The sequence below is a fragment of the Loxodonta africana genome, chromosome 4, assembly GCF_030014295.1.
Source record: "Loxodonta africana isolate mLoxAfr1 chromosome 4, mLoxAfr1.hap2, whole genome shotgun sequence".
NCBI classification, from domain to species: domain Eukaryota; kingdom Metazoa; phylum Chordata; class Mammalia; order Proboscidea; family Elephantidae; genus Loxodonta; species Loxodonta africana.
In genome coordinates this window covers 130,804,941-130,820,188 of record NC_087345.1, presented here as the reverse complement: position 1 = coordinate 130,820,188, position 15,248 = coordinate 130,804,941, and the positions used below count along the sequence as shown (strand labels likewise).

The window sequence follows — 15,248 nt, the reverse complement described above, 5'->3', positions numbered from 1 at the left end:
GCTCATTTTTAAATTTTTTGTAGTGTGCCATTTTGATTCCCTTCTCATTTCCTTTTCTGTATAGTTTTTAGTTATTTTCTTAGTGGTAATCATTGGGGTTAAAATTAACATATTAAACTGATAACAATCTAGTTTGAATTAATACTAACTCATCTTCAAAAGTACGCAAAACCTCATTTTTATACAGCTTCATCCCTCCCTGTTTACATTCCTATTGTCACAAATTACTTCCTTATACATTGTGTGTCCATTAACATAGATTTATAATTATCGTTTTGTGCATTTGTCTTTTAAATCACATAAGAATACAAGAAGAGTTATAAACCAAAACCACAATACTACTGGCTCTTATATTTACCTCTGTGGTTATCTTTACTGGTGGGTGTTCTTTATTTTTTCATATGGTTTCGAGTTACTGTCTAGCGTCCTTTTATTTCATCCTGGCTCCCTTTAACCTTTCTTGAATGGAAAGTCGCAGAGACAAGCTCTCTCAGCTTTTAACTATCTTAATTGTGCCTTCATTTTTGGAGGACAGTTTTGCCTGATATAGAATTCTGTTTTGACTGTTTTTTTTCCCTCCTAAATCAGCACTTTGAATATGCCATTCTACTGCCTTCTGTTCTCCAGGGTTTCTGATGAGAAGTTAGCCATTAATCTTAATGCAAATCCCTTGTACATGATGAGTTTCTTTGCTTTTGCTGCTTTCAAGGGCTTCTCTTTGTCTTTGTCCTTTGATACTTTGATTATAATATTCTTCTGTGTAGATATTGTCACATTTATCTTACTGGAATTCCTTGAGCTTCTCGGAGGTGTGGATTCATGTCCTTTATCAAAACTGGGAAGTTTTTGGCCATTATTTCTTCAAATATTCTTTCTGTCTCTCTCTTCTCTCCTTTTGGGACTTTGATTATATATATGTCAGTACACGTGATAGTATCCCATGGGTCTTTATATGCTGTGTTCATTTTTCTTCATTATTTTTGCTTTGTGCTTCTCTGGAAAATTACAATTACTCTATATTCAAGTTTACTGACTCTTTCTTCTACCTGCTTACATCTGCTGTTAAAATCCTTTAATGAATTTTTCATTTTAGTTGCTGTGCTTTTCAGCTTCAGATTTCTATTTGTTTCCTTCTAATAATTTTTACCTATTTATTGATATTCTCTATTTGTTGATACATCGTTCTCGTGGTTTCCTTTAGTTCTTTGTCCCTGGTTTCTTTTAGCAATTTGAGCATATTTAAGACAGTTAATTTAAAGTTTTTGTCTAATAAATCCAATGTCTGTACCCATATTTACTGTTTCTTTGCATGCCGCATAATTTCTTTTTTGAAAAATGGACATTTTGAATATTATAATGTGGTAACTCTGTAAATCAGATTCTTTCCGTTCTGCAAAGTTTGTTGTTGTTGCTTGCTGTGGGTTGTAGTTGTTTGTTTATTTTTTTAGTGGCTTTTATAAACTATATTTAAAGACTATTTTTTTTCATACATGGTTTCTGAAGTCTGTTCTTTCAGCTTGTGGTCAGCTTGAGGTTTAACAGAGATTTTCTTAAAAACCACATTTAATTTGCCCCTTTTCTTTTTTTTTTTTTTTTTGGATTCAGCATGTGCTTGTCTGTTGTAAATCTCTGACTATTTTCCAGAGTTCTGACAAAGCTGATTCTGATAATTTTTGGTCATTTTTTAGGTGTTTCTATGAAAGGATGGGTTTTGGAGTTCCCTATTCCACCATTTTTGGTGCTCCATTGTAATTCAAATCATTTAATTTAATTGATTTATTCTTTCCCCACTGATTCCTATGTCTCTCATATCATTTACCAAGATGTCATACATACAATAGGCTATTTCCGGGATTTCTATGCCATTCAAATGATCAATTTGTACCATCCTGCCCCGTTACTACACTCCTTAAATTTTTATAGTTTTATAATACATCTTGAAAGTCATTAGGTGCATCTTCACAATTTTTTCTTCTTTTTCAAAATAATCTTAGGAATTTTTGAAATTTTATAATTCCATATGCGTTTTATAATGGGATTCCAAGTTCTATGTTTTTGATTAGCATTTCATTTGCCTATCTAGGAAATTTTGAGGGGAATGTTACATCTTTATCATGTTAAATCTCTCCATCCAGTACAAGGTATAACCCCAACCTAACCCATTGCCATCAAGTCAATTGTGACCCATAGTGACCCTATAGGACAGAGTAGAATTACCCTGTAGTGTTTCCAAGGCTGTAAATCTTTATGGAAACAGCCTGTACCTTTCTCTCATAGAGTGGCTGGTGGGTTCAAACTGCCAACCTTTTGGTTGGCATCCAAGAGCTTAACCACTGTGCCATCAGGGATCCTTGTACAACGCATAAACCAAGAAAACCAAATCTGTTTCTGTTGACTTGATTCTGAGTCATAGTGTCCCTATAGGAGAGAGTAGAACTGCCCCATAGAGTTTCTAAGGAGCACCTGGCGGATTTGAACTGCTGACCTTTTGGTTAGCAGCTATAGCTCTTAACCACTACACCATCAGGTTTCCATACAATATATATAGATCACCATTTATTCTTTATTTGTGTCCTTCAGTAAAGTCTTCTACTTATTTTTTCATAAAGTTTTTGCATAATTTTGGTTAGGCTCATCTTACACATTAATTTTTTTTTTTTTTAGTGTGTGTAGGATATATTCTAATTACAACTTCTAGTCATTTAATTACTATTGGTGTGAAGGATAATTGTTGATTTTTTGTTTATCTTGTATTTAACACCCTTGATGAGTTATTAATAATAATAGGTTGTTAATTCTCTTATTTTCTATATAAGATCATTTTTAATAAAAATAATAAATTTATACATTTCTTTCCAATAAATTATATCTTTTATTACCATTTCTTGCTTCATTAGATTTCCTACCAATTCTGTTACAATTGTGAATATCACTTTGAATAGCGAACAGTTTTCTATTGTTCCTCACTTTAATAGGAATGCTATTAAAGTAATAAAGCCATGCTTGCTGGATATTTATTATACAGTTTTTGATTGCAAATCATTATAAAGTTAAGGAAATTTCTTTCTGTTACTAGGTTTCTAAAAGAAACTTGTTGAAGGCTTTCATATTTAAATTTTTTCAACATTGGTTGTTCTTTAGTTATAAATTAAACTATTTCTAATAACACCTACAGTGTATCAATTTATATATTGAAGTAAAACAGGAATTTTAGCAACTTTTTAATTGCATACCCCTTCCACTTATCTCTGATATTGGCTTGAGCTAAAATCTTAGATTCAAACTGTTATTTTAAGTTGTATACAGACTATGATTTATACTGATTTCTCTTTCTCAATTTTAGTCTATGTATATTTATATTAGGAAACCCTGGCGGCCTAGTGGTTAAGCGCTACACCTGCTAACCAAAAGGTTGGCAGTTTGAATCCACCAGGTGCTCCTTGGAAACTCTATGGGGCAGCTCTACTCTGTCCTTACGGTTGCTATGAGTCAGAATTAACTCAATGGCAATGGGTTTAATTTTTTTTCGTTTTGTTTAAGTGAGGTTAAATATCTCTTCATATAGTTTTTACCTATTTGTTTCTCCTTCTTTGTATTATGTCTTCATAGCTTTTGCTTATTTTAAAGAAATTTTCCTAAAAATTTCTTTGTATAATTCTTGACATCTTTCGGGTTTTGGATCATTCAGTCACCTCTTCATAGCATCCTCTTTTCCTTTATCTTGTTTTGTTTTCTTAATAGTAGTTCTTTGAGATTTAGTACAATATAATGATAAAAACATGGGTTTTGCACTCAGAATGTCTGGATTACCATCACATCCTTGCCATATACTATCAATTTCATTGGGCAAGTTACTTAACTTTTCTGTGCCTCACTTTCATCATCAGTAAATTGGAAGTAATAGTTTTTAATCTATAGGTTGTGAAGAATAAATGGGTTAATATACGCAAAGTGTACGGAACGTTGCTTGGTACATAGTAACCATTCAATAAATACTTTTACCAGAGTAGTTATCATCATCTGAAATCATGTTGTTTACATATTGTCTGCATTCCCCCTTCAATATAAACCCCAGGAGTATAAAGATTCATTTGCCTTAACCTCTCTATATTTCTAACATTTGATATGACAGGCAATTAAAAAAAGAAATCTCTCCTATTTCTCCAAATGCCAAACTCACTTCGTGAAGGATAAGAGATTACAAGTTGTTGTCCGATCCTTACATTATGCTAAGACTCACCTGAGTGAACTTGGAGACCATAGCCAGGATGCCAGGAATCCTTGCACAGTACAGGTTTCCGGTAATGAGAGTTGGTAAAAACCTTTAACCCCATTGCCTTTCAAGATAAAATCAGTTTTAGATCACACAATATTATAGAATATTTAGACAAACTTTTTGTTCTCTATATATTTTTTATTTGCTTCTCTTGTTTATTTCTCTATCTCTTAAATGTCACAAACCAAGAGATACTTCTCTGCCATTTTCTAAATTCTCTGTTTTCAATTTCCCTCGTTTCTCTGATTTATTGACATTTTATTTTTCCTATTTAACAGCTGTTGATAAAAACCTTTGAGAAAGGCAAATAAAACCTCATATTATACTCCTCTATCCCTCAGCGGGATATATTAAAATTGGAACAATTTGATGAGTTGGAGTGGAAATGATGGCAACTTTTTAAAATATATTTTCTAACTTGAATTTGACATTTTTTTGTTGGGCTAGGGAGAATATTCCACTTGTAAATACTTTAATATATATTTTAATACAGTCGAATTTCAACTTGGAAGTGAGTGAGTATAGGAGCAGGAGTCTGGAGATTTATATTAGACACCCAGCACATAATGCATACAGCATTATGTCAGGAAAACTGATAATTTTCTCAGATATTAGTTCTGTATTACAAACTAATACTCTGAGAATTCTTAGATAAAACACATGTATAAGACTGTATCTTTGTTATTTTCATTCCAATTATTTGTATTTTGTCACACATATTCACCACTTTAAAACATAGTAATCTTACCTTCATAAGGCCATAGGCATCTTCTCCAAAGCCAACCCATTCAGGTGCATAATAAATCCCATTATAAAGGATTTCTTCCTGTTGGAGACATGGCTCTTTAGGGCTATCCTCTAAGTTAAGTCCTTTGAAGTAATAGCCATATAGTTGCCTGTAATATAGCCTATCATATACCTAAGTGGTAGAAGAGAAGAAATTATGTATTTTTAGTGGAAAATAATTCACCTTTTTCCCACAAGCTTTATATATATGGAAAGCTTATGGAAAATTATCTTCATATCTATACCAAATAAAGAGTTACTAGTAAAGTGTAGGACCACAGAGCTCTAAACATTTTGAAATATTATTTAATCAGTTAAGTAATTATTGGCTTACTAACATTAAAACCAATATAGTTGAGACTCAATTGGATTTTAGTAACTTCTGGATAAAGGGGCTTCATAACATTCTGTCAAAGGATGCCCTTGGTTAATTTACTAAAGCTCCTTGAGCCAAAGATTATTCATTAGTCAAGATGGGAGTGCTATATTAATTCAATAGGGTTAATATGAAAATAAAATTCAATAACATAGATCAGAATATTCAGTTGAGTACCTGGCAAATTGTAGTCATTCAGTAAGTGTTACTTATTTTTAAAAGTATTGCTCACTTTTATCATAACATAATTAGTGTAGTTAGAGTAAATAGAGTCCATTTTGCATAATGTCTAGCCTAATATATTTTTTATTCCATGTGGACTCTGGCCAATCTCTTTGTTCCCTAGTTTATATAAGGTTTTCCATTGCTATCTAAGTTAAAGACATAGAACTACACAGTTGTTGGTAAATAAAATTTGTTTTAATCACTCACACTTTGTGCTGATAGTGGATTATAATTCCCTAGTAACAACACACTTTCATCTATAGCCGAAAGGGCACAAAGAGAATTTGAAGCAGCTGAGACTTGAAGGCTGACATTGGATCCTGGTAAACTTTTTTCTTTAGAGAAGTTTAAGTTGACCTGAAAAATGAAAATAGACAACAGGGCAAGGGGATGGCAAGTCACACAGGAAGAATTATTTTTCGCACCACACTAATTTTCTATAAACATACACACAATTTGGGAGCATTGTCTCAGTGATTTACCCTTTTAATGGCATTCATAACTTAGAAAAACAGGGACAATATCCTAAATGGATGCCATAATTCTGGCATTTTTTAAATCATCCAACCCATTAACTTTGCCATACTAAAAGAAAAAAAAAAAAATTTTGCCATACTAGCTTTCTTTTATTTTGCATTCTTCAACTCTCAGGATAACGGGGAGTTTAACTAAACTCAGCATGCCTCTAAATTCTCCTTAACTTTTCAACAAGTTGAACAAATCTGAGAAAGAATTATTTTCCTTACTTCATTTTTAAAGCATTTCTCAATTTTGAAGTGGGTACTGTCGGCGACCATTTCTCCTCCAGGATGTAAGGTGTAGACAAGCATAATAGCAGAGGGAGCTAACTCAACGCTAACGTCTATAGGAATGGAAAAAGTGCCCTTCATATCTGTGAAAAGAAAAGATCAAACTGAAAAAGTGCCTTGGTAAAATTGTTGACTCTGTCAGCTAGCAGAAATCTTCTACTGAAGGTTCTAGTCATCCTACCCACTGCCAGTGAACAAGACATCCCCTGACCCAATAAATTCAATTTATAAAGTATTTCTGAGAGAAGTTTATAACCTCCTCCATAAGCTATAAAAGGAAAGGATAGTTGTATACTCCTTAAGGCTTCAAACTTCAAAGCCTTATTTTGTTTCATTTTTAAATTCTTCCTGTTTGAACATAGATACTGTCTTTCTTAGAAGAGAAAGGGAAGGACTCATGACTGCACCTTATAGTAGTGCTTTGAATATAATCAACACTGTAAATGTTTATTAATTAATAAATTTTTTATTTGGAATTATACCTTTTCATACAACTTTGCATACTCTCAAAGGGTGATTTGGGGCAGTAAACAACCCTAGAATGGGAGGGTTGTGACTTTTAAAGGAAAATGTAAAATATAACCTAATTACAACATTCTCTTTGCATTAAATTCTGTGCTAAAATTATGAGCCTCACCATCATCATTGATCTGGACTTTCTGTTGCCCATGAAGAATGATCACACCTTTTGAAATCACCTAGAAGAATAAAAATATCATGATAAAGTTTAGGGAATTATAACCAAATTTCATTTAAGAATAAACTGTGATTGATCTCTTTTTGTGGTCTGAACAATAAAATTGAACATATTTGCCAGTGAACTCAAGACACCAGAAAATGAGTTTATAATCCTAATGATTATACTGAAGAAAATTTAGGAGTCATGAATAAATTTGCTGCAAAGCAATTCGGTGTTCCATATTCCAAAACAGACAGGTCCCTAGGACACAGTGAAAAAATTTTCACTCATTTTTGTGTTAAATTACTCCTAAATTTACTAACTTTAATTAAATAAAGCTACACGAAGGCATTATCAAGTATCTCTCAGTGCTTGAAGATTTTTCTGGAAAATGAGCTTGTTTGATCAATAAGGTATACGGAAGGACTGCTCATTCATCATCACTGGGGGCTGTGTTTCCAGAAGAATGCTTTTTGTCATTTCACCTTTTTATCAGCAAACTTGTGCAAGTTTACATGATCATACTTGAATTATGCCTTTAAATTCAAGCAAAGACTGGAGACTTGGAATCTTTTAAGAAAATTATTGCATTTTATGTTAAAGTTTCAGAATACTGTTAAAGGAGATGCTGAAACTTGGAGAAAATGAAAAACTTCCCTAAGATCGGACAGCCTGAAATTGCTGGAGCTGATAATCCTTCTCTGGTCACTATTTTGGTGAACTCTAAAATCGCTTTAACTCTCCGGAGTGCCAAGTTTAGGTAATTAATTGATGCAAAAGAACTGAGCTTCTCCTAAAAACCGAAAATCAAAACAGTTACCATCGAGTCAGTACCAATTCGTAGTGACCCTATAGGACACAGTAGAGCTTGTTGCAAGATATTTGGTGCTAGAACAGGTATTTGCCCAAGTTCATACAGCTGTGCTGCCTCTTAAAAGCTTAACAATCCAATTCATTCAGCCTCCATTTATTCATTCTAAAATATTGTATTGAAGGTTTCCTGTGTGACATGCATCATGCTAGGTGAAGATATGCAATGGCAGACAAACCAAACACAGTGTTTGACTTCATAAAGGTTACAGAATACTGGGGAGATAGGCGATTTTCAAACATTGACATAAATAAGGTCATAAGCACAGGCTTTGATAAGTATCATGAAGGGACATAAAGGCCATTATGAAAGGATATGTAAGAGGACTTGGATTATCTGGGGAATCAAGGAAGGTTTTCTTAGAAAGTTTCCATTAAGGTAAGAGATGAATGATAAGAAAGAATCATCTAGGAAAATGGGGTGCAGGCAGTTGGAGTAGTCGTGGTAACAGATGAGAAAAAAGAAAATCATGGGAAGAAGGAAAACCATGTGGGAAGCTTGCAAAGCAGAAAAGAGCATGATTTGTCCAAGAAAATGAAAGGCCTCTGTGTCTGCTATAAAGTAGAATGATGTAAAATGAACTTAGCAAGCTTGCTGGGAGTCTTGCAGGCATGGGAAAGGAGTTTGGCTTTTATTTTAAGAGAAAAAATAAGACATTGCATGTATTTCAATTAAAGGAGTGGAAATTATCCTGTTGCTTTTTTGAAAAAAAAAAAATTCTAGATTCTACGTCCTCTTCTCTATAAAACCCCTGCAAACAGCAAAGAAAACAATTAAAAATTAAAAATGAAGGAAGTAAGGGAAAAAGGGAAGGAGGAAGGAAGGGAGGGAGCAAGGAAGGAGAGAAGAAAAGAAAGAAAGAAAAATTTCTGTTTGAAGTATATTAGGAATAATATGTAACCCTGATTCATCATTCAAAAGAGAAACATGGAAAATAACTGCAAAGATCTTACCAAAGCAGAGGAGGGTCAAGCCTAAGCTATTTCAAGAGGAATGAATGCTGATAACAAATGAACCAATTCACTCCAAAGACCTGCAAAATGGCTCAAAAGTAGGAGATACCAATACCAAGGTGGGCAGAAGAGAGGCAGGAGTTGCGGGGTGGGGGGTGGGAGGAAGCAAAAATCAGGAAGATGTTTAACTATTTTTATAAAGACAGGAGATCCAGCTTCTCACAAGGATACTTGATATTCCTCACATACCAGGATGGAAATATTGCTGTTAAATATTGAAGTAATTATGTTCTGGTTGGTAAAGAGCCACTATTCTGAGCTCCTCAGGGTCCCCTCCTCCCTTCCCTAGGACCACTTCCCATAGATGACACCCCCAAACTAAATAAGCAACTCCTAGTTATATATATATATGAATCTATTCTGAAGAAGAACAGGGCATCAGGATTGGAGGGAGACTCATTAGCTATCTCTGTTATGCAGATGACACAACCTTGCTTGCTGAAAGTGAAGAGAACTTGAAGCACTTACTGATGAAGATCAAAGACCACAGCCTTCAGTAAGGATTACACCTCAAAATAAAGGAAAAGAAAAATCCTCACAACTGGATCACTAAACAACATCATGAAAAATGGAGAAAAGATTGAGGCTGTCAATGATTTCATTTTACTTGGATCCACAATCAACACCCATGGAAGCAGCAGTCAAGAAATCAAAAGACGCATTGAATTGCATCGGGTAAACTGGCTGCAAAAGACCTCTTTAAAGTGTTGAAGAGCAAAGACATCATCTTGAGGACTAAGGTGCACCTGACCCAAGCCATGGTGTTTTCAATCGCCTCCTATGCACGTGAAAGCTGGACAATGAATAAGGAAGACTGAAGAAGAGTTGACGCCTTTGAATTGTGGTGTTGGTGAAGAATATTGAATATACCACGGACTGCCAAAAGAACAAACAAATCTGTCTTGGAAGAAGTACAACCAGAGTACTGCTTAGAAGCAAGGATGGCAAGACTTCATCTCCCATACTTCAGACATGTTATCAGGAGGAGTAAGTCCCTGGAGAAGGACATCATGCTTGATAAAGTAGAGGGTCAGCGAAAAAGAGGAAGACCCTCAACAAGATGGACTGACACAGTGGCTCCAACAGTGGGTTCAAGCATAACAACAATTGTGAGGGTGGCACAGAATCGGGCAGTGTTTCATTCTGTTGTATGTAGGGTCGCTGTGAGTCGGAACTGACTCCACAGCACCTAACAACAACAACAATTCTGAATTTATGTGTGTGTATATAAACCCCCATATACATAAATACATACAAGAATCTATTCAAAATATGTGTGTATATGTATGTATATACCTACCAAATCCTGCCTTTATATGTATATGTGTATATATAAATACATGTAAAGTCAGAGTTTGATGATTCTGTAAGAATGAAAGGTGTCAAAAGATTATTCCAGCATTCTAAGTTTAAAAAACAGGGTGGCTGTTATAATTCTGAAAAACAGAATTATATATTACTTTTACACTTCATATAGACATGCCCCAACCCTTGTAATTCCCAGAGCAACCATATACGTCTGACTTCTCAAACTAACCTAAATGTGCTTCTCGTATTCTCTACCAAATAGGAAAGCTCCTATTTATACTACAAAACCCCGTCCAGGAAACTATTTTGGTTGTGGAAGGATATTTTCAGTGCATACCAAATAACTGAAGGGCGCCATGTAGGTTTTGTCTTCAAAGCCTTCCATATTGAGAATGTAGTGCACCGTCACCTGCTTTTGCTGGTTGCATCTCAGTTCTTCCCTCTCCGGGACAATCTTTAGGAAGCTATTAGTCCTGGAGTAAAAACGTTCTACAAAGTACTCCGATTGAGGGTAATAAGGCAACATCCAGCCATGAGACTTACAATATTCATCCTTCTTGTAGGTTGCCTACACAAAGAATCAAATTTATAGGCATTTTAGGGTAAACAGCAAGGAAAATGAAAGAATATCTGATAAGATATTGTCATGCTGCCATATTTGTCATATCTCTCATATGCTGTCATATCTCTACATGAAAATTTCAGGGCTCTCTCCATTAAGTATAACCTAATTCCTATACTTTTTTAGTTATACTCTGGAGTGACCACTGTATGGTTTTTATAATTCATTTTCTATTTAAGATCTGGTTTAATAATATTACTCTAAAAATTTATTCCATTACTTTAAAAATATTCTAATTTGCTCTACAATTTTATTAGCAACACATGGGGTCATTATGAGTCAGAATCAACTCAACAGCAACTGACTTTTTTTTTTAAGAGCAACTAGGTTTCTTTCTTTTTTTGGATTTATTGGTATATCTCTCTTACTATGATATGAGGAACGTATGAATGCAGGAAGGTCCCTGGGTGCTACAAATAGTTTATGCTCAACTACTAACCTAAAGATTGGCAGTTCTAACCCACCCAGCAGTGCCGCAAAAGAAAGGCCTGGCCATCTGCTGGATAAAGATTCCAAACGACCCACTGCCATCGAGTCGATTCCGACTCATAGCGATCCTGTAGGACAGAGTAGAACTGATCCGTGGAGTTTCCAAGGAGCACCTGGTGGATTTGAACTGCCGACCTCTTGGTTAGCAGCTGTAGCACTTAACCACTACGCCACCAGGGTTTCCCCATAAAGATTACAGCCAAGAAAACCTTAGGGAGCAGTTCTACTCTGTAAGGCATGAGGTCACCATGAGTTGGAATCAGCTCAATCAACGGTTTTTATTTTATTTTTTAATGAATGTAGGATTTGCTTTTGCTACTAAATACATGCTATAGATGAAAGATGGTAAAGTTTTTAATGAAATATGACAAAGAAAGTACTCTAACCATGGGTGCTTATCATTATCAACACAAATGTCTGAGGGAGTTTCTTGAAAATGTGTGGGAAGGACTATCTTTAATTATTACAAATAGTAAGTTACTTCTGTCTTGAACATATCCAGAAAAATTCTTTACATTATTTCATGGCAATAGGTTACAGGGTTTCCAAAATATTTCCTTCTATGAAAATGTAATTTTCTGTCTATTTCCATGATGAAAGTGAAGTGCTGCTTTATTTTCATTTAGGTACTTCTCCTTCATACATGTAAATATGCATGTTATCTTTTGCATGGATTCATAAAACAATTCTTTTGTTTATTTTTCATAGGATCTATTTCCTTTATATTTAACTGTTTTGCAACACTCTTGCTTCACACCAAGATTTATATTTCCCTGTCTGTTTCATAAATATCATTTAACATAAACCTAAACTTTAGCTAGCCAATACATTATTTTTATCTTTACTTGCCTTTGGCTAACTTACTTTCAAAGTGATATTCGGGGATGTAATCTTAGATGTGTCCAAGGAAAATTGAGCAGTGCCATTTATATCTGTGGTATAGTTGCCCACAAGTTTGTCCTTCAGGTGCAAATGGACTATTTCATTTGGGATGGGAGTGTTGTCTGGATGAAGCAATTTAACCTGTATAAGCGGAAGAAAACAAATTTCTGAAAAATTAAGTGGATTTGGGAATCAATTTTGATGGGCACATCAAGGTTCTGTCATTGGTGCCACTCTTTCCTTGCTGTGCGTGCCGTTGCTGAGTAGTTTCATCTACTCCTTTCGAGTATATGAGAGATACAACCAAGATATTGATAACACTAAACTCTATTTCTCCTACCCATAAAAATCTTTTGAAACTCAGGCCCATATATTTCACTGTATCCTGAATATTTTTATGGTTAAAATACTACAGAAACCTCCAAAATGGAATTATTTGTTACTCTGCACAATCAACAGAAAACCAGATAAACAATATGTGGTACATACATACAATGGAATATGTATATTCAGCCGTAAAGAACAATGAAGTTCTGACAGATGTCACCATAGTAAGAAATAAGTCAGATACAAAGGAACTAATATTGTATGATTTCACTTATACGAAATATCCAGAGTGGCAAAATTCATTAAGACAAAGGAAGATTAGTGGTCACCAGGGGCTGGACAGAAGGAATGGGGAGTTAGATAATGAAAGAAACAAACCAAAAAAAAGAAAAGAAAGAAAGAAAATCACCCCTAGCTCACTGGCTGTACAAAAGCAGATCTCTGCCAGATTTTGCTTGTGGGCTGTAGTTTTCTGATCCCTAATAAAGAGTCATTAAATGGTCAGTATTTCACTGACATGGCACCTTTGACATCTATAGGTAAATAATTATTTGTGAAATTACTTGTTTCACGTTTATTTTCTCTGTCAGATTATCAGTTCTGTGAGGGCAGGGATAGCGCCTGTCTAGCTTACCAGTATGTCTCCAATTCTTATGGTGACTATATAATTTATTGTCCAAACTTCGATATTTGAGATTGAAAAGAGACCCTATTAATAATTACACGTTGACAAAAGGCATACACCTGGACAAACCTGTGAAAATTGACAGTGTTTCTACAATGCTTAGCAGACAGGTTCTCATGTAGTAACTTCCCAGGAAATAGCTACTGGATTGAATTAATGAAAGAACAAAGGTGAATGAATGAATGTGCTTGTAAAGAAATTGTTGCTTCTCTCTTACCCGGCCAAAATAAGGGATTCCCTGTTTGTAGGCTGTATCCATATTCTCAAATTGAATCCTCACCATCGCTGAATCTATACTTACGTACCGGGAGCCTGTAAGCTGCACACCTGCAGACAAAGAAGTGTTATCAGGAAAATAGCCAAATAGCCAAATAGAGTTACAGAAAAAAAAAAAAAAATCATAAAACAGCCATTCTTTCCAAAAGTTTTCCTTTCCTAAGAAGTTTTAATACATAGGTACTTCTTGAGGTGTGTTTTATGAAAGAAGATTAACTGGGATGGAAAAAAAATCCCAAAAGCTTGTCATTCTCAACTGGAGTTCTGTTTTTCATCACCTTGATATTTAGCTAATCCATTTACCATTCTTTCTTGAAGGATTAGTCACTATGCTGATTCCTCATTATTCTCAAGTAATTGTTTATTAACAATATTTCTTCACTCTCTGCCTGGTTAAAACATATACTTAATTCATAGTAAGAATTGTAATGTATGTACACTATTACAAAATTGAAAAGTTCCCCCAAAGAAAAAAATACAAATTATCAAACATTAGATATCCCAAAGATAATGAAAATTAACACTTTAGATCATTTCCTATCATTCTTAGCCTATATATTTATATTAATATAGTTGGCATTGTGTGTGTGTGTGTGTGTGTGTTTGTGTGTATCAGTATACTATCAATCAATAAATTTACATTCTGGCTTCTGGTTTAGTTTCCTTTGAATTTATTGTTTAAATAAATTTTATTATTGTAAAAATATTTTCCAATTCAACATTTTTCACATGTACAATTATATTCTATCGTCCATCAAATAAATTTTGGTTGGAGCAAGAAACACTCAGCTTTTAGATCTGAGGAACTGACGACATATCCCTGAAAACAGTGACTATATTAACATTGTGTAGCTAGTCACCAGCTAGCAATTCAAACTGAGCAGTGATACCCACTGGGATCTGCCTCCTTTGAGATCCTTACCTGTTCCACGTTCTGTGACAACAGCGTGCACTTCAAGGTAATTCTGGTATCCTTCCCGATATAACTCAAAAGCACTTGTGTTAACAGAATAGGAGATGCAACCGTCTTTCCCTAACTGAAAAGTTAATAAATATAACAATGAAAGAAAAGTTAAATTTTAAAAGGACAACAAGAAATAGAAGTTTTAGGGGAAAAGTGTAAAGTCCGTGAAGCAACTTTAAGAGCGCTATCTTACTCAAATTCAAATTTTATAACATAATCCATTGTGATTCTACAATTGAAATTTTAAGTTTATGTATTTACCTATAACTCCATTAGAATTTTCAGCAGGTAGCTACTGTTAAACAATGCTTTCAAAAAAAAAAATTAAAAAAACCTCTTTATGGTGTGATTATTTTGTTAATCCATGAAATAATGAACAAATCTATCTCTAGTTACATTTATTGACAATAATATTTGCAGTTTTGTTAATTCCAATCATATCTTGTTCAGTTTTGAAACTGAGTTTCATATTTTAGTTACCGTGCTTTGGAAATTGGATAGTCATAGAAGTAGAATTTACACAGGGCTAAAGGCACAGACTTCAGAGTCAAACACCAGGATTTAAATCTTGGCTTTGCTACTTATTACATCATGCAAAATGGAGGTATTAATAAAGAGTTCATAGAGTTAGTATGAAATAAGATAATGACTAGAAAGTGT

The 15,248-nt window shown here is 34.3% G+C and overlaps 1 protein-coding gene across 1 annotated transcript in view; it reads right to left on the bottom strand.

Moving 5' to 3' along the window:
- Positions 1–15,248, bottom strand: part of LOC100658113 (ovostatin-like) — a 53,975-nt gene that overhangs the window by 14,062 nt on the left and 24,665 nt on the right. Inside the window, exons 10-18 of the mRNA XM_064285179.1 lie at positions 14,547–14,661; positions 13,566–13,675; positions 12,319–12,477; positions 10,681–10,911; positions 7,110–7,170; positions 6,410–6,555; positions 5,871–6,020; positions 5,025–5,195; positions 4,241–4,337 (exon numbers count right to left, since the gene is read on the bottom strand). Coding sequence (XP_064141249.1) covers positions 4,241–4,337; positions 5,025–5,195; positions 5,871–6,020; positions 6,410–6,555; positions 7,110–7,170; positions 10,681–10,911; positions 12,319–12,477; positions 13,566–13,675; positions 14,547–14,661 — 1,240 coding nt within the window. The remainder of the gene's footprint in view (positions 1–4,240; positions 4,338–5,024; positions 5,196–5,870; positions 6,021–6,409; positions 6,556–7,109; positions 7,171–10,680; positions 10,912–12,318; positions 12,478–13,565; positions 13,676–14,546; positions 14,662–15,248) is intronic.